The sequence below is a fragment of the Acipenser ruthenus genome, chromosome 23 (genome assembly GCF_902713425.1).
Source record: "Acipenser ruthenus chromosome 23, fAciRut3.2 maternal haplotype, whole genome shotgun sequence".
Taxonomy (NCBI): domain Eukaryota; kingdom Metazoa; phylum Chordata; class Actinopteri; order Acipenseriformes; family Acipenseridae; genus Acipenser; species Acipenser ruthenus.
The window spans coordinates 10,154,021-10,171,418 of record NC_081211.1 but is presented as its reverse complement, the minus strand read 5'-3'; the positions used below and the strand labels follow the sequence as shown (position 1 = coordinate 10,171,418).

At 41.4% G+C, this 17,398-nt stretch overlaps 1 protein-coding gene across 9 annotated transcripts in view; it reads right to left on the bottom strand.

The window, feature by feature from the left end:
* LOC117969377 (phosphatase and actin regulator 4-like) overlaps positions 1-17,398 on the bottom strand; it is a 68,055-nt gene that overhangs the window by 13,153 nt on the left and 37,504 nt on the right. For 7 of the 9 annotated variants that reach the window (XM_058997748.1, XM_058997747.1, XM_058997749.1 and 4 more), the window contains 4 exons: positions 9,096-9,275; positions 8,531-8,611; positions 2,206-2,919; positions 706-1,041 (listed from right to left, as the gene is read on the bottom strand). In XM_058997748.1, the coding sequence (XP_058853731.1) occupies positions 706-1,041; positions 2,206-2,919; positions 8,531-8,611; positions 9,096-9,275 (1,311 nt within the window). Of the gene's footprint in view, positions 1-705; positions 1,042-2,205; positions 2,920-8,530; positions 8,612-9,095; positions 9,276-11,396; positions 11,542-17,398 lie in introns of those variants that run through there. The other 2 variants (XM_058997746.1, XM_058997753.1) reach the window with 2 other exon arrangements.

Genomic DNA, 17,398 nt, shown 5'->3' with positions numbered 1-17,398 from the left:
ATAGTAAGGTCACTTGTGTTGTAGGGATTTATGTTTCTATGTACTAAAAAAAATATACAATTTTAAAAAATACCGCTTAACTTTGCATCAGTGTCATACCTGCCTACTTTTTCTTCTTTCCTTTGTATTCATTGCTGTAACTTAACATGCAGTCCAAATGAATAATAACAATAAAAAAAATGATCTGCAAGCGCTGTCTTCTCATCAGTGTTAAGTTTTAAAACTATGTCGAGAGATTAGTGGGTGGGCACTGCATGCCTTAAAACACACTCGATTGGATATTTCTAGGTAGCTCTTTGTTTCTCTTAACCAATAGGATTTCCTCGATGTCCAAACTAATACACGCAAAACAGGTGACTGATACCTCCGTGGTGGTGCAGCAAAAAATATATATATATTTTTAGGGTCCTAAAGCTAGAGTGCTGTGCATGGGATTTTATGAAGTGTGTGCGGTGCTGCGCAGCCTGATGTTTTTGGTGCGCGGCACCCGCCAGATTGTTGCGCGGCCGCGTATGTGCGCAGCTTAGAGGGAACATTGCCTGTGACCCCATCAGCCCCCTCTCCCCTCAGCCTTGGCTAGAATTGCAGCCTGTTAAACATTAACCTGTGCAGTATTTAAGAAGCTGGGGGGAGGGGGAGAAGTAGCTGCTGCTGTAGCTCCTGACAGTCAGTTAGTCTCGTAACAGGACCGATGCAGGCACTCACCTAGCAGTGCTGGGTTGCTGTTCCGGTTAGCAGGCTTGGGCGGGGGGACAGGGGGCTGCTTGGCAGGTGTAGAAGAGCTGGGGGCAGCTGCAGGGTTAGTGTTAGCAGAGGAAGCAGTCCGTGTGGCTTTGCTGCTGGTGCCAAGGTTGGATGGGATGCCATTCCTGGCAGCTCCAAGCTCCTTCACCTGCCCTTCCCCCCCAGCCTCATGGTGCGAGGAGGAGGATGAAACCACCAGCCACTTGGGAGGGAGCAGCTGCTGCTTGGTGGGCGGTGGATCTCGCAGCGTGTCTCGCTTCGACTCCACCTCCGAGGCAGGACGGCTCACGTTCGGGTCTGCTCAGCGAGACAGCGGCAGGACAAGAAGGCACACAGAAGCACATCAGACCAGGCACAGAACAACACAAACACAACAGTACAAGGAACACTTACACACTCTGCCCTCCTGGGCCTTGGTGCTTGTTTCACAATACAGATTGTTGGCTCAAGTGTTAGAAAGCAACAATGAACGCAGATTCATCAAAGCTAACTGGCATACACGTGTGACCTTTGCAGCATACAGTACCGAACTAGGAGCAAAAATGTTGTAAGCCACCAGTTGCCTTGAAGTGGTCTTTAGCATTAGGCACAACAGGCGGACGTGTAGAGCTCTAACAGTCCACTATGCTGATACAGAAGGGCTGCTACTGTTTATGTTTTTTATAACAAGAATCAATACATCATGCAGTAATACATCAAGCAGTTTGCACAGTGTATCCCTGGGACTCTAGCATCAACGTCGAGCATCAACAGGCTGTACTGCCATTACTGACAGAGGAGCCATGGCACACAGCAGCTAACCCATCAGGACAGCAAAGGAAGATTAGCCTGCCCAGTAAACAGGCAGTAATGAGATGCCTACCATCACACAGTAAGCAGAGAAAAACTCAACAATCAGAGTTTATTTAAGGGAAAAGATCCTGAACAGCAACACCTCCTGTATGTTTTTGGAACGATCGCTACACGACAGAGCTTCCATCTACTAACACAGAGAGAACAGACAATACGTTTCGCACAGCTCAAAAGAACCCCCACAAAAACTTCAATTAAAAAGCAAAAAGAAATCCATGACCACAACAGAACAGCCAACATGGGCAACTGTCACAATGAAGGGTACCATTAGATAAGCTTGAGGAGTGCAACTGCTGCCTCTCAAATGGTTTATGGTAGATCCTCTCAAATGGTTTATGGTAGATTCGTTGTAGGAGGTGTCAAAATATGGAGTCTGCAAAAGGTTTATGAGATTACCAGTTGAAAAAAAAAGCAGCTGTGGTGAATTTTGACACCCGGGATGCTCAATTAACAAAGTTGCTATGATTCGAACCCTGCTCACTCTCACCAGGCTACTCTTGAAATATTTAAATCAATCTGTTCTTTCCAGATGACAAGGAAGTTACCTAGCGGGATTGTAATGGGGAAATACTTCAAAACACCAGCACCACCAATACTGTTCCTGCCTACCTCGACTCCTCCCTTCCTCAGCCTGAGGAGGCTTGGCAAGGCTCGACCTCTTGTCCCCGTCGGAGGGTAACCGACTCCTCCTGCCTTCCTCTGCAGAGGGAAACTTCTGCAGACTGGTCCCCTTCTCCACCTCTGAGGCTGGCCGGCTCCTCCTGCCTTCCTCCACAGAGGGAAACTTCTGCAGATTGGTCCCCTTCTCCCCCTCTGAGGCTTGCCGGCTCCTCCTGCCTTCCTCCGCAGAGGGAAACTTCTGCAGACTGGTCCCCTTCTCCCCCTCTGAGGCTTGCCGGCTCCTCCTGCCTTCCTCCACAGAGGGAAACTTCTGCAGACTGGTCCCCTTCTCCCCCTCTGAGGCTTGCCGGCTCCTCCTCCCTTCCTCTACAGGCAGAGGCTTCTGGAAACTGGAGTGCTTCTCTACCTCGGAGGGGGGTTTGCTGCGCCTCCCTTCTGAGGAGGAGGGCGGTTTGGTGAGGGTGGTGCGCTTCTCTGCCTCGGAGGAGGCGTGACTCTTCCTGCTGTCCTCATGGGGAGGCTTGGTAAGGGTTGCCCTCTTCTCTGCCTCGGAGGAGGTGTGACTCTTCCTGCTGTCCTCGTGGGGAGGCTTTGTAAGGGTCGCCCTCTTCTCTGCCTCCAACACTGAGCTCCTGGACCCTCCAACAGGCACTGTGTGGCCATTTTTTAGAGTGGGGGGGTTGGAGTTGTGGTCCTCCCTCTCTGTAGACAAACAGAAAGTAGAAAGTAGATCAAGCCTTAGTTACAGGTCTGGTACACGAACAACATTTCATATTCACTGCGCACCAACCTTACATAGCTTATTTATTTATTTATTGCATTTATATAGCACTTTTTATTCAAAAGTATCACAAAGCACTATACATTACATAGCAGAAAAAAACAAACCACAAATCGGATCACTTAAATAACAGATTTAAATAACAGTATACACATAATAAATCAGCCTTCTCATTTCCAGCCGGCGGCTAAATTGCCGTCTACCTTGCCAGATGAGCCGCCTAAAATTGTTATTTCAAAAAGAAAAAAAAAGCGTTTACAGTGCTCGTATGTTCCAGCGAATAGTATTCTAAATGTTTATTTTCTTCCAGTAAAAAAGCGGCAGTTTCCACAATTCATTACGTATGTAATTCGAGTAAAACATTCCTTCTCTGAGGGCATTTCGTTTCCATGGACACCGTGAATCGCGATGGACCAATCAGTTTTGAGCTTACAAGCAATGTTGCTGATGAAGGTCGAACTGTACAATCCTATACTGTACCCGAGTCAGTAACCGTACAGCAGTTATGAAGTTGTATAACATATTCACATTGCACAATTAATTAATATAACTGTTGGTTATTTTATTTTTATGTGCTTTGTTTTGCTGATTCAGTCTTTATTAAACAAAAAATATTGCTGTATGAGCTACACGATGTACCGGTCAGATCTTTTGCAATATTACACCGTTTACACACAAAATGTATATACAGAAAAAAAAGTATGCCCACAAACACACACACATAAAAACCACACACACAAACTCGCACGTACAAATACGCATAAACACACACTGTTATTATCTATCTATGTTTAAATAGGCACGGTACTAAAGATGATTAAAGGCAAAGGTTCTTTATTTTAGAAGACTATCATAATTCCCTTTAAGAAGTTCAAATTTATGTTCAAACTTATGTACGAATCTCTTCTTCTTCCTCCTCTTCTGTTGATGTCACACTTTCCATGTCTTATTTTCTTTGTATATTAGGCAAGAGAAACTGTGGGGGGAGGGAGGGTATTTTTCGCACTATAAGAAGTATTGACACTTGGCTATAGACGCTCTGGTGTGGCATAGTCTACTGCGTGTCAAAAAAAAAAAAACGAAGCGATGCAAAGCGAAGTGCTGGTGTGTCCAGGTCTTTAGGGTGCTGAAAGGCATGGTGTAAACATAGATACATGGCTCATCAATCTGAGTGCCTCTCGTGGCAACATGTTCTGGCAAAATTGAGCTACAACAGTATTACACTGAAAGTCTTAAATAGAGTGTATACAATCTATGTTAACTTGTACCCTTGTCCAGGGTACAACATCAACTTTAATGCAGGGTTAGAAACTAACAATATTGTGCTACTAGTCCAAAGGACTAGGACCTTTTGAAACTTGCTAGTCCTGATGTAAACTTGCTAGTCCTGATGTGAAGTGCCTAAATTGGAATCAACAACAACAGTTGGGGTCCCTAAAAATAGGCTTAGATTATATTTTGCTACAATGTTTTTTAACAAAGCACCTTAGTACACGCTCCTACAGATCGATCAATCACCTGTTTGCACCTCGTTACTGAGCGCCTAACTGTATTGTGTGCTGAGAAACTGACACTGACAGCACCAGACGGGATGACAGAGGAAAAAATTCTCTCGGCTGTGTCACCATGCCGACCACGAAGCTCTGCCTGGAATTGACACAGATGACACAAATAAAATGTTTATTTTATTGTACATTACATGTGTTGCTATTTACAAAAATTCTGGCTGGCTATATCTACAATAATTAATGTACTCGCGTACACACACGGTCTTCACTAAAGTCCCAATTTAAAGACAGTACGTTTCACTGTAGCCCTCGGATGAAATTGTTCGGTAGGTGGCTATTTATTTATTTATTTTTTTAATTAGCAGTTGGAGAAAAACGCTTCAGCAAGTACAGTAGAATCTGCCAGAACTGACAGACGCTGTAACTACTAAAGATACTACTGACAGCATAACAAATACAAAAAATTAAACGAGGGAAACTTTTCAAGAAAGCTGGGAGACTTTGTATAAATGGATTTTATATTTTTTAAATGCTGCAATAACAGTTCTGCTTGTGACGCCTCCACAGTATAATCTGAAAGTGATTTATTTTCCCCCATTGGTGCTTGAACCCTGGAGCGCTCACAGAATCAATCACGGTTGTAATCCAGTATAAATCTCCACATTTCTGTAAAATGACTTTACATTTACTTCAGAAGATGCAACATGTTTCAGTAATTTCAAACGATAAACTTCACATCCTGCGCAGAGGTAGAACACAAACGTAAAACATCATGAAGTGGGGTTGGCATTGCAGGGGAGATGAAGGGAGGTTTCAGTTCCAAGTGACTGTTTTCTAAGGATTATTTGTGAATGCTTATTCACCACTGCTACACCCCGTTAGAAAATTGACTTCCCTGCATTTTTTAACACAAGACTAAACATGAGAGTATATGTGTACATTTGTTTTAAGTACTCGCCCAGAGGACTACTGCGACACAGACATCAACTAATCCTCACCTGATTTAATTTGCCGAGGGCGTGCGGGCGAGCGTGAGTTTCTAACCCTGTTAATGTGATTTCTACAGTAAGTAGTCATACTTTAATTTCATACAAATTAAAGCTAGTAAGCCGTGTATTGCGGTGTTTTGTGGCAGACTGCAAGCACAAGCCAAAAAGGGAAGCTGCTCCAGATTTCCTATAGTAGCTCATGCTAATCTCTTAAGGAAGTGGTATGTCGGTTTGTGCTAATCTGTATCAACAATAAGAAGTATCTAAAACCATTTGTGTATATAAATGTAATTTGTAGCCCAAAGTGATTTTCCGTTTCAACATTACTCTCTTCCATTTGATAGTATTTTCCATTTCATATACTATAATTTGTTATTCATGTACTGGACTTTTACTTTCAAACCATGCTGTTCAAGTAAATGCCAATACATTATTTATTGTTATTTGTACTTATTTTAATCAAGCAAAATAGAATACAAAAACACAGCTCATGGCTTACCTTTTCTGTATTCAAATTTACTACCAATGAATACTGCTTCTTATCTTATGTCTTTAATTTAGAGATTGCTTCATGTTTCTCTTCTGGCTCACTTGGTATTATGGTGTCTATTAGGGTTACCATGTGGCTCCAGATTAACCGGACGCTGTGAGACGGAACGGGATTTCAAACTTGCCCCTAAATTGAAATAAATGAAGGTGTAAATGAACCATCCTCAGCTACAATTAATAATGGTGCTTAAATACCCGCATGCGCGTCAAATAATTGTATTATACCAAGAATGAATTGCAGCCAGTCGCTATTTTTTTCTGTTTGTTAAAATTCAATCGCCCATATTATTCTGCAAATACAATCAAAGCATCATCATCTCGTTGCTCTATCGATAGATTAGCTATTCGTTCATTAAGATCTGATCAGAAGCAGCTGATCAGTGTGAATTGTTTGCTGCGCCCAAGCAATTCCACCACAGCAGGATTAATCTCAGCGAAGGTGGAGCTCATTTATACGTGAATTACTTTCAATTTAGGGGGAATTTTGAAATCCCGGTCTGTCTCAAAGCGTCCGGTTAATCTGGAGCCATATGGTAACCCTATGTCTATATAATGTGACATTGTTTGTTTTTGTGCCTGAAATATAATTTCTCTCTTCATTGGTGTCTGGTTCTATCTTTCTTTTAACACTTTTTTCTGTGTAATAAATTATTGCAAAGCCAAACAGTTTACTTAAATATGTGGACTTTAATTACTTTGAAAATTACTTTGTGCTAAGACAAGTTTGTGGTTTTAAAATTCAAATATAAATTATTTTGTAATTACTTTTCATAGACACATAAGTAACTTTTACTTGCTCTTTAAATCTGGACGCCTACAATCGTAAAAAAATGAACAAAGTTATACACTTATTTTGAATTTTGGGTCCCTATTAAGGCACATATTTAGGCCCAGGATATGCAGTTTAGACCCCTGCAAAACCCTGGAGGACCCCCCTGCACCCGCGCTGGGGGAGGACCCCTTTACCCCCCAGCCTTCTACTTAGGATTTATAGCCTCTTACTTTAAAAGAAAATGAATAATTCAAAAGCAGCAATTTAAAAATTACATTAAAACCCACTAGAAAGCTGTTTCATAAAAGTATGTTTTTAGTCTAGAAAACTGTAACGGTCCCGGCTTCCCTACAAACGAAGGCAGAGCATTCCATAATTTAGCAGCTCTACAAGAAAAAGCCCTCCTCACTCCCGTGTTGCTTTTTTTGACCCTAGGAATAACCAGCAGCCCCGCATCCTGTGATCTCAGAGTGCGGTGTGGAAATACAGGATCAGTTACTCCTGCAAATAACTAGGTGCGAATCCATTCAGGGCCTTGTAAGTCAACAGCAAAATCTTAAAATCAATTCTATACTGCACAGGGAGCCAGTGTAAAGAGGCCAAAACAGAGGTAATATGTTCACTTTTCTTGGTTTTAGGTCAGAATTCTAGCGGCGTTATTCTGAACAAGCTGCAAGCGGGATACCACACGTTTTGGGATACCAGAAAAAGTGCATTACAGTAATCAATTCTAGATGAAACAAAGGCATGCATTAGTCTCTCGGCATCAGATACAGAAATAATAATCGCGGAAAGAGGAATGCAACGAAAATGTATGGTACAATCATCAATATTTACTCAAACGATTATATTTTGTGTGCGCCATTAATCGATTGCTATTTTGAGGCTTAACTGACAGCCCTATTAGTACATAAATATAAATCGACTTTGCCTGTGTCAACAGAATATGTACAGTATTTGCATTATGTAAAGTTTGTTTGTGGTCTCTGGATGGGAGTTGTGTGGGTGTGGTCTCCGGATGGGAGTTGTGTGGGTGTGGTCTCCGGATGGGAGTTGTGTGGGTGTGGTCTCCGGGTGGGAGTTGTGTGGGTGTGGTCTCCGGATGGGAGTTTAGTGGGTGTGGTCTCCGGGTCGGAGTTGTGTGGGTGTGGTCTCCGGATGGGAGTTTAGTGGGTGTGGTCTCCGGATGGGAGTTTAGTGGGTGTGGTCTCCGGATGGGAGTTTAGTGGGTGTGGTCTCCGGATGGGAGTTTAGTGGGTGTGATCTCCGGCTGGTATTCTTAGCCAGGTACATTTTAACCGATACATTTCACAATGGAAACAGCTCTTGTGGAACAGACATACCCATACAACAACAGGTTTAAAAAGCTATCTGGCAAGTAATCTCATGTTGCTTAATGCTGAAGAGTTCAAATGTACATTATGATAAAGGGCACAGCATGAATAATATTAATTACATTCTTTAAAGGTTTGGCAAAGACTGGACCAGCAAATGAAGAAATTGACAATTTGTGCATTTATGACCTTGGTGAGGACCGGAGATTCATTATTTACAAAATATACAGTGCAGTATGCAGTCCAAATGGTAAACTTACTTTCTAATCCCCTTGTATTAAAAAAATATAGGACAGGTGCTGTGTAAGGTACAAGCTGGTTGTATCACACTGCTCCCTATGCAATATTGCTCATATATTCCACATGTATTGAAAGCATACCACTCTCTGGGAGCTCCTTCAGCACGCCCTGTTTGATCAGCTCCTCTCTGGGCTTCCTCATCGAGATCTTTCTTTCCAGAACTGCACAAGAAAATAAAACACAATCCTTTTAAAATGAAAACTGAATGAGACGCCCTGATCTCTCTCCAGGGTCGTTTCATTGTCGGTTTACAGCCTCGGTACACCCTGGATGAGAGGAATAGTCTTTCAAACTGCTTTTAAAACTCAATGCGGAACTTAATTGCCTTTGATTGGTACTCTGTTGAAATCAACACATTAATGAATTGATTTATTAAACACCTTTCGATTAAATACTTCTTGAAGGCAATTCCAAGTACGGCTATGCGTTTCTGCACAATCCTAATCTGTACCAGTGCCTATTATTGATCAACAAAAGAATGCAATACATCTTGCCCCAGTGGAAGATTATTTCTTGATTGGAGTTTTTTTCCATTATATTCCTCTTTGAAAGTTATTTTGTCCTGCGAAACAAGAAATTAAATAGAACTAAAACAACTTTAGGGAGAGAAAGAGAAAACCCAAATAGGACGTAAATAGAAATTACCTTCTGAAGTTTCCTTAAACTTGTCGCTGCTTTTCTTTTTCCTCCACTTCCAAGGTTTAAATATCTTTCCGAAGCTGGAGAACTTGCCCTTGCGCTTGGTGGGCGGGGTGCTGTCCCCCGCCCCGTCCCCTTCACTCCCCACGGGCTCTGGCGATGGCTGATGGTGGTCGAGCTCATCATCTGCAGCAGAGCAGAGCAAGGTTAGTGAGAAGGAAAGGCTACCGTAGCCAGAGCAAAGTTACAGTCAATCTGGAGTAGAATAAACTGTTCAAACTGTAAAGTTCTACAGGACATGCATTACTGTGCTATATTGCACCATGTTCATAAAAGGTGTTTCCCAGGCTTTTAAATCTTATAAATCTTAGCCACTTGAAGTGGTTATTCAGATTAGTAGTAGAGTAAGTATTTATATTTGCGGTGCAAAAAAATCTGACAAAGAACTGACGATCAAGACTCAAACAAGCCCTACCCCTGCTTATCACATTCTATTGTATTTGGTGAAATGCAACCAAACATTTTACACACCCCAAGAGAAAAAGATGCTTCATGTCGATGGCTCATTCTGTTTAACTTTGTGGTAAGAACATAAGAAAGTTTACAAATGAGGAGGTCATTCAGCCCATCTTGCTCGTTTGGTTGTTAGTAGCTTATTGATGCCAGAATCTCATCAAGCAGCTTCTTGAAGGATCCCAGGGTGTCAGCTACAACAACATTACTGGGGAGTTGGTTCCAGACCCTCACAATTCTCTGTGTAAAAAAAGTGCCTTCTATTTTCTGTTTTGAATGCCCCTTTAATCTCCATTTGTGACCCCTGGTTCTTGTTTCTTTTTTCAGGTTGATAAAGTCCCCTGGGTCGACATTGTCTATACCTTTTAGAATTTTGAATGCTTGAATCAGATCACCGTGTAGTCTTCTTTGTTCAAGACTGACTAGATTCAATTCTTTTAGCCTGTCTGCATACGACATGCCTTTTAAACCTGGAATAATTCTGGTCGTTCTTCTTTGCACTCTTTCTAGAACAATAATATCCTTTTTGTAGCGAGTTGACCAGAACTGAACACAATATTCTAGATGAGGTCTTACTAATGCATTGTACAGTTTTAACATTACTTCCCTTGATTTAAATTCAACACTTCTCACAATATATCCGTGCACCTTGTTGGCCTTTTTATAGCTTCCCCACATTGTCTAGATGAAGACATTTCTGAGTCAACATAAACTCCTAGGTCTTTTTCATAGATTCCTTCTTCAATTACAGTATCTCCCATATGGTATTTATAATGCACATTTTTATTGCCTTATTTAGTCATTTCGGACTTTAGTGTCCTACACAAAGTCCCCTATATACTGTACTGTGCCACCCCACATCCCCTATATACTGTACTGTGCCACCCCACATCCCCTATATACTGTACCACCAACATCTCCTATATACTGTACTGTGCCACCCACATCCCCTATATACTGTGCCACCCCACATCCCCTATATACTGTACCACCAACATCTCCTATATACTGTACTGTGCCACCCCACATCCCCTATATACTGTACTGTACCACCAACATCTCCTATATACTGTACTGTGCCACCCCACATCCCCTATATACTGTACTGTGCCACCCACATCCCCTATATACTGTGCCACCCCACATCCCCTATATACTGTACTGTACCACCAACATCTCCTATATACTGTACTGTGCCACCCCACATCCCCTATATACTGTACTGTACCACCAACATCTCCTATATACTGTACTGTGCCACCCCACATCCCCTATATACTGTACCACCCCACATCCCCTATATACTGTACTGTGCCACCCCACATCCCCTATATACTGTACCACCCCACATCCTATACTGTACTGTGCCACCCCACATCCATCCATCTCCTTCTCCCCAATAATAGTGTTTGCTTCTATTGCTTGCCCTGGTAGTTTTTTTTACAGCAGCTGCACTGCCTACCCCATGTGTGAAACAGTTCTGCCTCAGTACACAGTACCTTGTTTTGTTTGGTTCTCATCCTCATTTTTAAAGCCTATTGGCCCCCTTTAGTCTTCTCTTTGATTAAGTCCAGTTCACAAGCTGGATTCTTACAACCCTTCGCTGTTGCACATGCTGTACAGTGGTAAAGCTTTGTTTCTAATGTGCCTGTCCAAGTAAAAATATTTACCAGCAACAATCTCCATGCAACACCATGCTTTTTCCCCCCCAAGATGTCCAATCAAAGTACAACATAAAACTATCCCCAGTCCTGGCAAGAATACAAAAAAAGTCTAACAAAGTTACACCAGTACCTGGACTAGCGAAGCACCTCCGAAAAATAATTCTCTGTGCCATGTAGAGCAATCCATGAAACAGCAGCAGGGTGAAAACGCAGCCGGCCGAGAGCAGAGTGAGATGGGAAGCACTGCGGAGAGGGTCTGGAGAGGCCAGTGTCGAGGAAATGGTGTTGGGCCAAAATGAACAGGCTGCAGGAAGCAGCACAATACAAACTAGCACCCCACCCAGCCCTCACTGAACCACTGGGACCATCAGGGAAACAGGAACTCAAAACGGGAGGGAGCTGGGAGCGGGGATTCAATAATAAATACATACAGTATCTCCTGGGCTATTGCTCAAGCAAAAACAGTGTTGTCCTGTCCGTGCTGCTGTCAGAATATGCTGCACCCCTGGAATACGCTGCGCCCCTGGAACATGCCGCGCCCCAGGAACATGCCGCGCCCCAGGAACATGCTGCGCCCCTGGGCAGGCTCTGTCAGGACCCGCTTGCAGGGCTATTATTACCAAGTCTGGCTCTGAACCTGATGGCCAAACACAATGGGTACTTTGTGTAGAGAACACAGCACAATACACAGCCCTCATTACAACTTCACCAGCCATGTATAATATAGTACATTACAGAAAAGAGGAGTCTCCGAACCATGCACCTTGTTGAAGGTTACGCTGTACTTTAAGAACCTGCACTTTTAAAACACATGGCTGTACCACACAATATACATGGATATTTATTATTTTGACAACACATTAAACATTGAAGGTCCAAGAAATGCAGCTATACAACTGTATGAAATGAATAGCAAAGTCGCCCAAACAGTTTATTGCTAGCAACTACACATAACATTGTGATTGTCAACAGATGACTAGTTATACAGCCTGGACATTATCATATCATAGTCACACTGCATTAACATTACTACCAGTTTGCAAAAACAATAGAATTAATGCATAAACAATGCATGGATGTCATGTTTCTGTACTTAGTTTGCTGTGAATAAGGCACAGAACTCTGTGTAATCCACTAGATGACTTTAGAAGACTACTGTAAACTCTGAAGGTTAAAATGAAGACTTTGATTCTACACTTTATACATTAAAAGATACAACTGGTGGCAGGGAAGCTTACTTCACAAATCCAAATACTTCAGAAAGTCAGTTTCACAACCACTTGTCCACATACTTTAATAATGAAAGAATTGCAGGTTTTTTTTTTTTAGAGTGTATAGAGCACAAAGTTCCATCAACCTACTGTAAACACACTTGTTTTGGTTATGGTCTTTTCAAACTGCAATACAAGAAGAGTAAATACTGTATGGAAAGTTATGAACCTACCTCTTCTAGTCCAAGACTAAATAAAAAACACACACAGAGCCACATCAAATGCAACTCAGATACCAAAGCACAGAAATGAGGCTACATGCAGAATGATTATTATTTAGATCAGTGCTCGAAGTAGCAACCTTTTCTCTGTAGGCATATATACACACATATACACACACACACATATACATTATATATATATATATATATATATATATATATATATATACACACACACACACACACACACACACACACACACACACACTGCCTATAGAGTCTACACCCCCTTTCAAAATTTTAACCTTTTGTTGCCTTACAGCCTGGAATTAAAATGCATTAACCCTTTGCGGTCCTATGTCGGACCTGGACCGACATTGCAATTTTCCCCTTACGGTCCAATGTCGGACCCGACATCATCAAAAAGACGTAAAAAACAGGTCTAATCGTTTTTTCTCCGGAAAAAGCAGAGAAAACGATTCAATGTCCGAGTGAGACCAATAGGAACCGAGAGAAGCCGGGAAAAAAAGGGGCGTATCTCATGAATACAGATAGCTCCGACACCACATAGATAACACGGACATAAACAAACAAGATAGCTGCTTCTGAGATGATTTATCGGTATGCACTACTATGTAGAGGTATGTGAAAAATACAGAGAACACGGGATGGGGCGGGGCTGGAGATGCAGTACTGAGTGTACTGTTGATATGCAGTGCCTTTTAACCTGTTTTACTGTGGAAAAAAATACTTTGAAACAGCATGTCTAAAATAAACTGCGCATGTGAAAATAAGTTGGACCTGACGCGCCTGAGACGTGCTGAATAAATGGACCGCTAAGGGTTGAAATATTTATTTTTCCATTTATCTTCACATCCTACCCCCCAACTTCCAAGTTAAAAAAATGTTCTAGAAATTTGTAGAAAATTAATTAAAAATAAAAACTTGAAATAGCTTGGTTGGATAAGTGTCCACCCCCCTTGTAATAGCAATCCTAAATTAGCTCAGGTGTAACCAATCGCCTTCAAAATCACACACCAAGTTAAGTGGCCTCCACCTGTAGTGATTCACATGATTTTAGGTTAAATTCAGCAGTTCCTGTAGGTTCCCTCTGCTGGGTAGTGCATTTCAAAGCAAAGACTCAACCATGAGCACCAAGGAGCTTTCAAAAGAACTCCGGGACAAAGTTGTTGAAAGGCACAGATCAGGGGATGGGTATAATAAAATATCAAAGGCCTTGAATATCCCTTGGAGCACGGTCAAGACGATTATTAAGAAGTGGAAGGTGTATGGCACCACCAAGACCCTGTCTAGATCAGGCCATCCCTCCAAACTGGATGACCATGCAAGAAGGAGACTGATCAGAGAGGCTACCAAGAGGCCAATGGCAACTTTGCTACAGGCTTTTATGGCCAAGACTGGTCAAAGTGTGCATGTGACAGCAATATCCCAAGTACTCCACAAATCTGGCCTGTATGGTAGGGTGGCAAGAACGAAGCCATTACTCAAGAAAGCCCACCTTGAATCCTGTGTGAAGTATGCAAAAAAAACTCAGGAGATTCTGTAGCCATGTGGCAAAAAGTTTTGTGGTCTGACAAAACTAAAATTTAACTTTTTGGCCTTAATGCAAAGTGTTATGTTTGGCGCAAACCCAACACAGCGCATCACCCAAAGAACACCATCCCTCCTGTGAAGCATGGTGGTGGCAGCATCATGTTATGGGGATGTTTCTCATCGGCATGGACTGGGGCACTTGTCAGGATAGAAGAGAAAATGAATGGAGCAAAGTACAGAGAAGTCCTTGAGGAAAATCTGCTGCCCTCTGCAAGAAAGCTGAAACTGGGACAGAAGTCCACCTTTCAGCATAACAACGACCCAAAGCACACAGCCAAAGCTACACTGGAGTGGCTAAGGAACAAAAAAGTAAATGTCCTTGAGTGGCCCAGTCAGAGCCCTGACCTAAATGCAATTGAAAATATGTGGCATGACTTGAAGATTGCTGTCCATCAATGGACTACTGATGGACTACAAAGGTTGTCAGTAGATGCAGAGTCTGCGTCATAGGATGACATACTTCCTAGCAACGCATGGACGCCATTCCACGGAGGGGAAACTACATTTTTGCCATAGTGTTATCGTTTCTGTCCGACTGAGAATCCTGTTTTTACCTTTCAAAACATTAAGACTGACCTACGATTGTGGATAGAATTACTGTTTTTATTCTTCCTTCAACAATAGCATAAATAATAGGTTTTCTAACCTTTTTTTTTTTTTTTTTTAAATTCACGACTGTTTTCTTTTTTCAGTTGTAGCCTGTGAGTTGTATTGTATTATTTGTAGTTAAAATAATAAAGGCTATTGATTACTAAAAAAAGCTATACTAATAACATGCATCATCTCACATTTTAAATATTCTAATAAACTTTACTGTGATCATGTGATTGTGAGTTTTGCTTTTGTGGTTGTTGCACCATTAAAAGACGTAACTTACACTTGATCACACGTGTGCTTGCAAGAATAAGTGGAAAACCTGTTTGTCACTGTTGTTTAATAGTTAATATACAACAAATGTACTTTTATATTTTAAAACCTACTATATGCAAATCTGTCTATGGGCAACTGAAGTCATACAAAAGGATTACTGCAAAATTGTGGTACTTTGGATTTTTTTCTAAAGATCTTGAAATAAAAGATTGAATATCTCAAAACTGTTTGGAATACACATTACTGTTCTTCATCTGAATGATTTATGGATTCAACCCAGCTTGTTATGCTACGTTCCCGCTAGCTGCTCGCCACAAGCAAAACCCTTTCCCTTGTGGCTCAACTATTTTTCCCGAAGTTCGCCACGTTGGTGAAGGCTTTGAAAAATGTACTTGTGTAAGACTGCCAGCACATTCAACGTATGCTGGTAGATGAATCAATACAGACTCTTTAGTTCGATTTCATTTTGCCCAATGAAAGCTCTTTAGCTTGATCACGTAACATATGCATGCCAAACGTTTGGTGTGAGGCTCCAATTAGAAACAGTCAGCGGACGGCGCTGCTTGTAAAAAAAACAAAACAAACAAACGGAAAAAAATGTTATAAAACAAACTGTACAGACCAATTAAACAGAATCATGTTCCGAAAGATGTAGCCCAAGGAATACCAGTCATCCATGTACAACAAACTAAAATATGCCTGTGATACTTGTCACGAGGAGGTGAAGCAGTCATGGTTTCAAACACACCCTCTGGTCCCGAAAGAACATTTTCACAGACGGCAAGCCAGAAACACACAGCTTCAAGATCACGGCTAAGTTTTCTTTTTTTTTTTTTTCCACGTTGTTTGCTATCTCTTTAAAATATGTTGAAATATATTTTGGAAATAGTAACAGAAAGAGGAATAATTTAATAAAATAATAAACACATTTATTATTTTAAAAAGAAGGATTCGTCTCACTATGATTTTTGCGTTTAATGTCAGAATCGGTGCATTACTGTCAGTAGTCACAGGTGAAAGAACACAGTACAAAAATGTTATTTTTAAACACAGTAGTGCCTGTACAATCCTACTAATATTATTAATCACATTAGTACAATCTTGTGTAACTAGAGCTGCGGTTGGTCAGGGAGGCATTAATATTAACATACACTAATAGCACTGTCTACTGGCACAATTTTGCTTTACCGTTCTGTAGTGGAAAGAAAACCGTGTCACAGTCAAAATAATGTAAAGGATTATGCACTACATGAATATCTCTGCAAACCTATTCAGAATTTAGGAAATCTGTAATGATGTTTTTTCATGTGGGACTAAGTTTTGCATTTATTAAATGGGAATCAGAATTATAGTGCAATTTAAATATAATATTTGTGTGTTTTGTAAATGGTAGGGTCTGGCATTTAAATATCTACGTGTTTTCAAATAAAATACATTTTATTTGAAAACACATCTTTTTGCCTTGCTGAAACAGTATGTTTCGAACATGTTTATAGTATTAAAGTTTTTCCAGTGTGGCTAAAAAATGTTAAGTTACTTTAGCCACAGTGCCTAACTAAATGAAAGTCTGAGAGGGAACGTAGTTCTGGTGTAATAATAAAGATCTGCAGTGGTGTTGGTTGTTACAGAGCTGTGTATCAGGGATCCCAGGATCTAGCCTCATCTGTCAACAGAGGGGAATGTGCTAATAAAGTTCAGTGAAGTTCAATCTCGTCTCCGTGTCGCATACGTTACACGCACCAAACTAAAGAACATGCTGTCACAACCAACCCATTGAAGAGTATTAAGAGTATTTTAAGCAAACCAATTTCTCACATACAGGAATAATCAACAATGTTTCACAGGATTATTATTATTTTTTGGCCGTTACGCAAACTGAAAACGCAGCGTCACGGCCTGAATACAGCGTCATTTTTCCAGGTAGCAACGCAACGGCCCGTTACGCTCAACAGTGCTGACGAGAACCCTGCCTGGGTGTATTTACCTGTAGCAACGAGGCTAGGAAACCTGGCAACAAACCTATTACAGTTTTACATTCAAAAAGTCCCCAATGCAATTGCCTTCTACAATCCAGTGACATCCAGTTTAACTAAGCCAGTAAGTGGCAGTGATGGGTTTGAGGGGGGCATGCGAATACAGATCAAACAAGGGAAGAATACAGCTCCTAATAACATGACTTCTACTTTGGAGCATAACGGTAGTAGAAAGCACTGTAT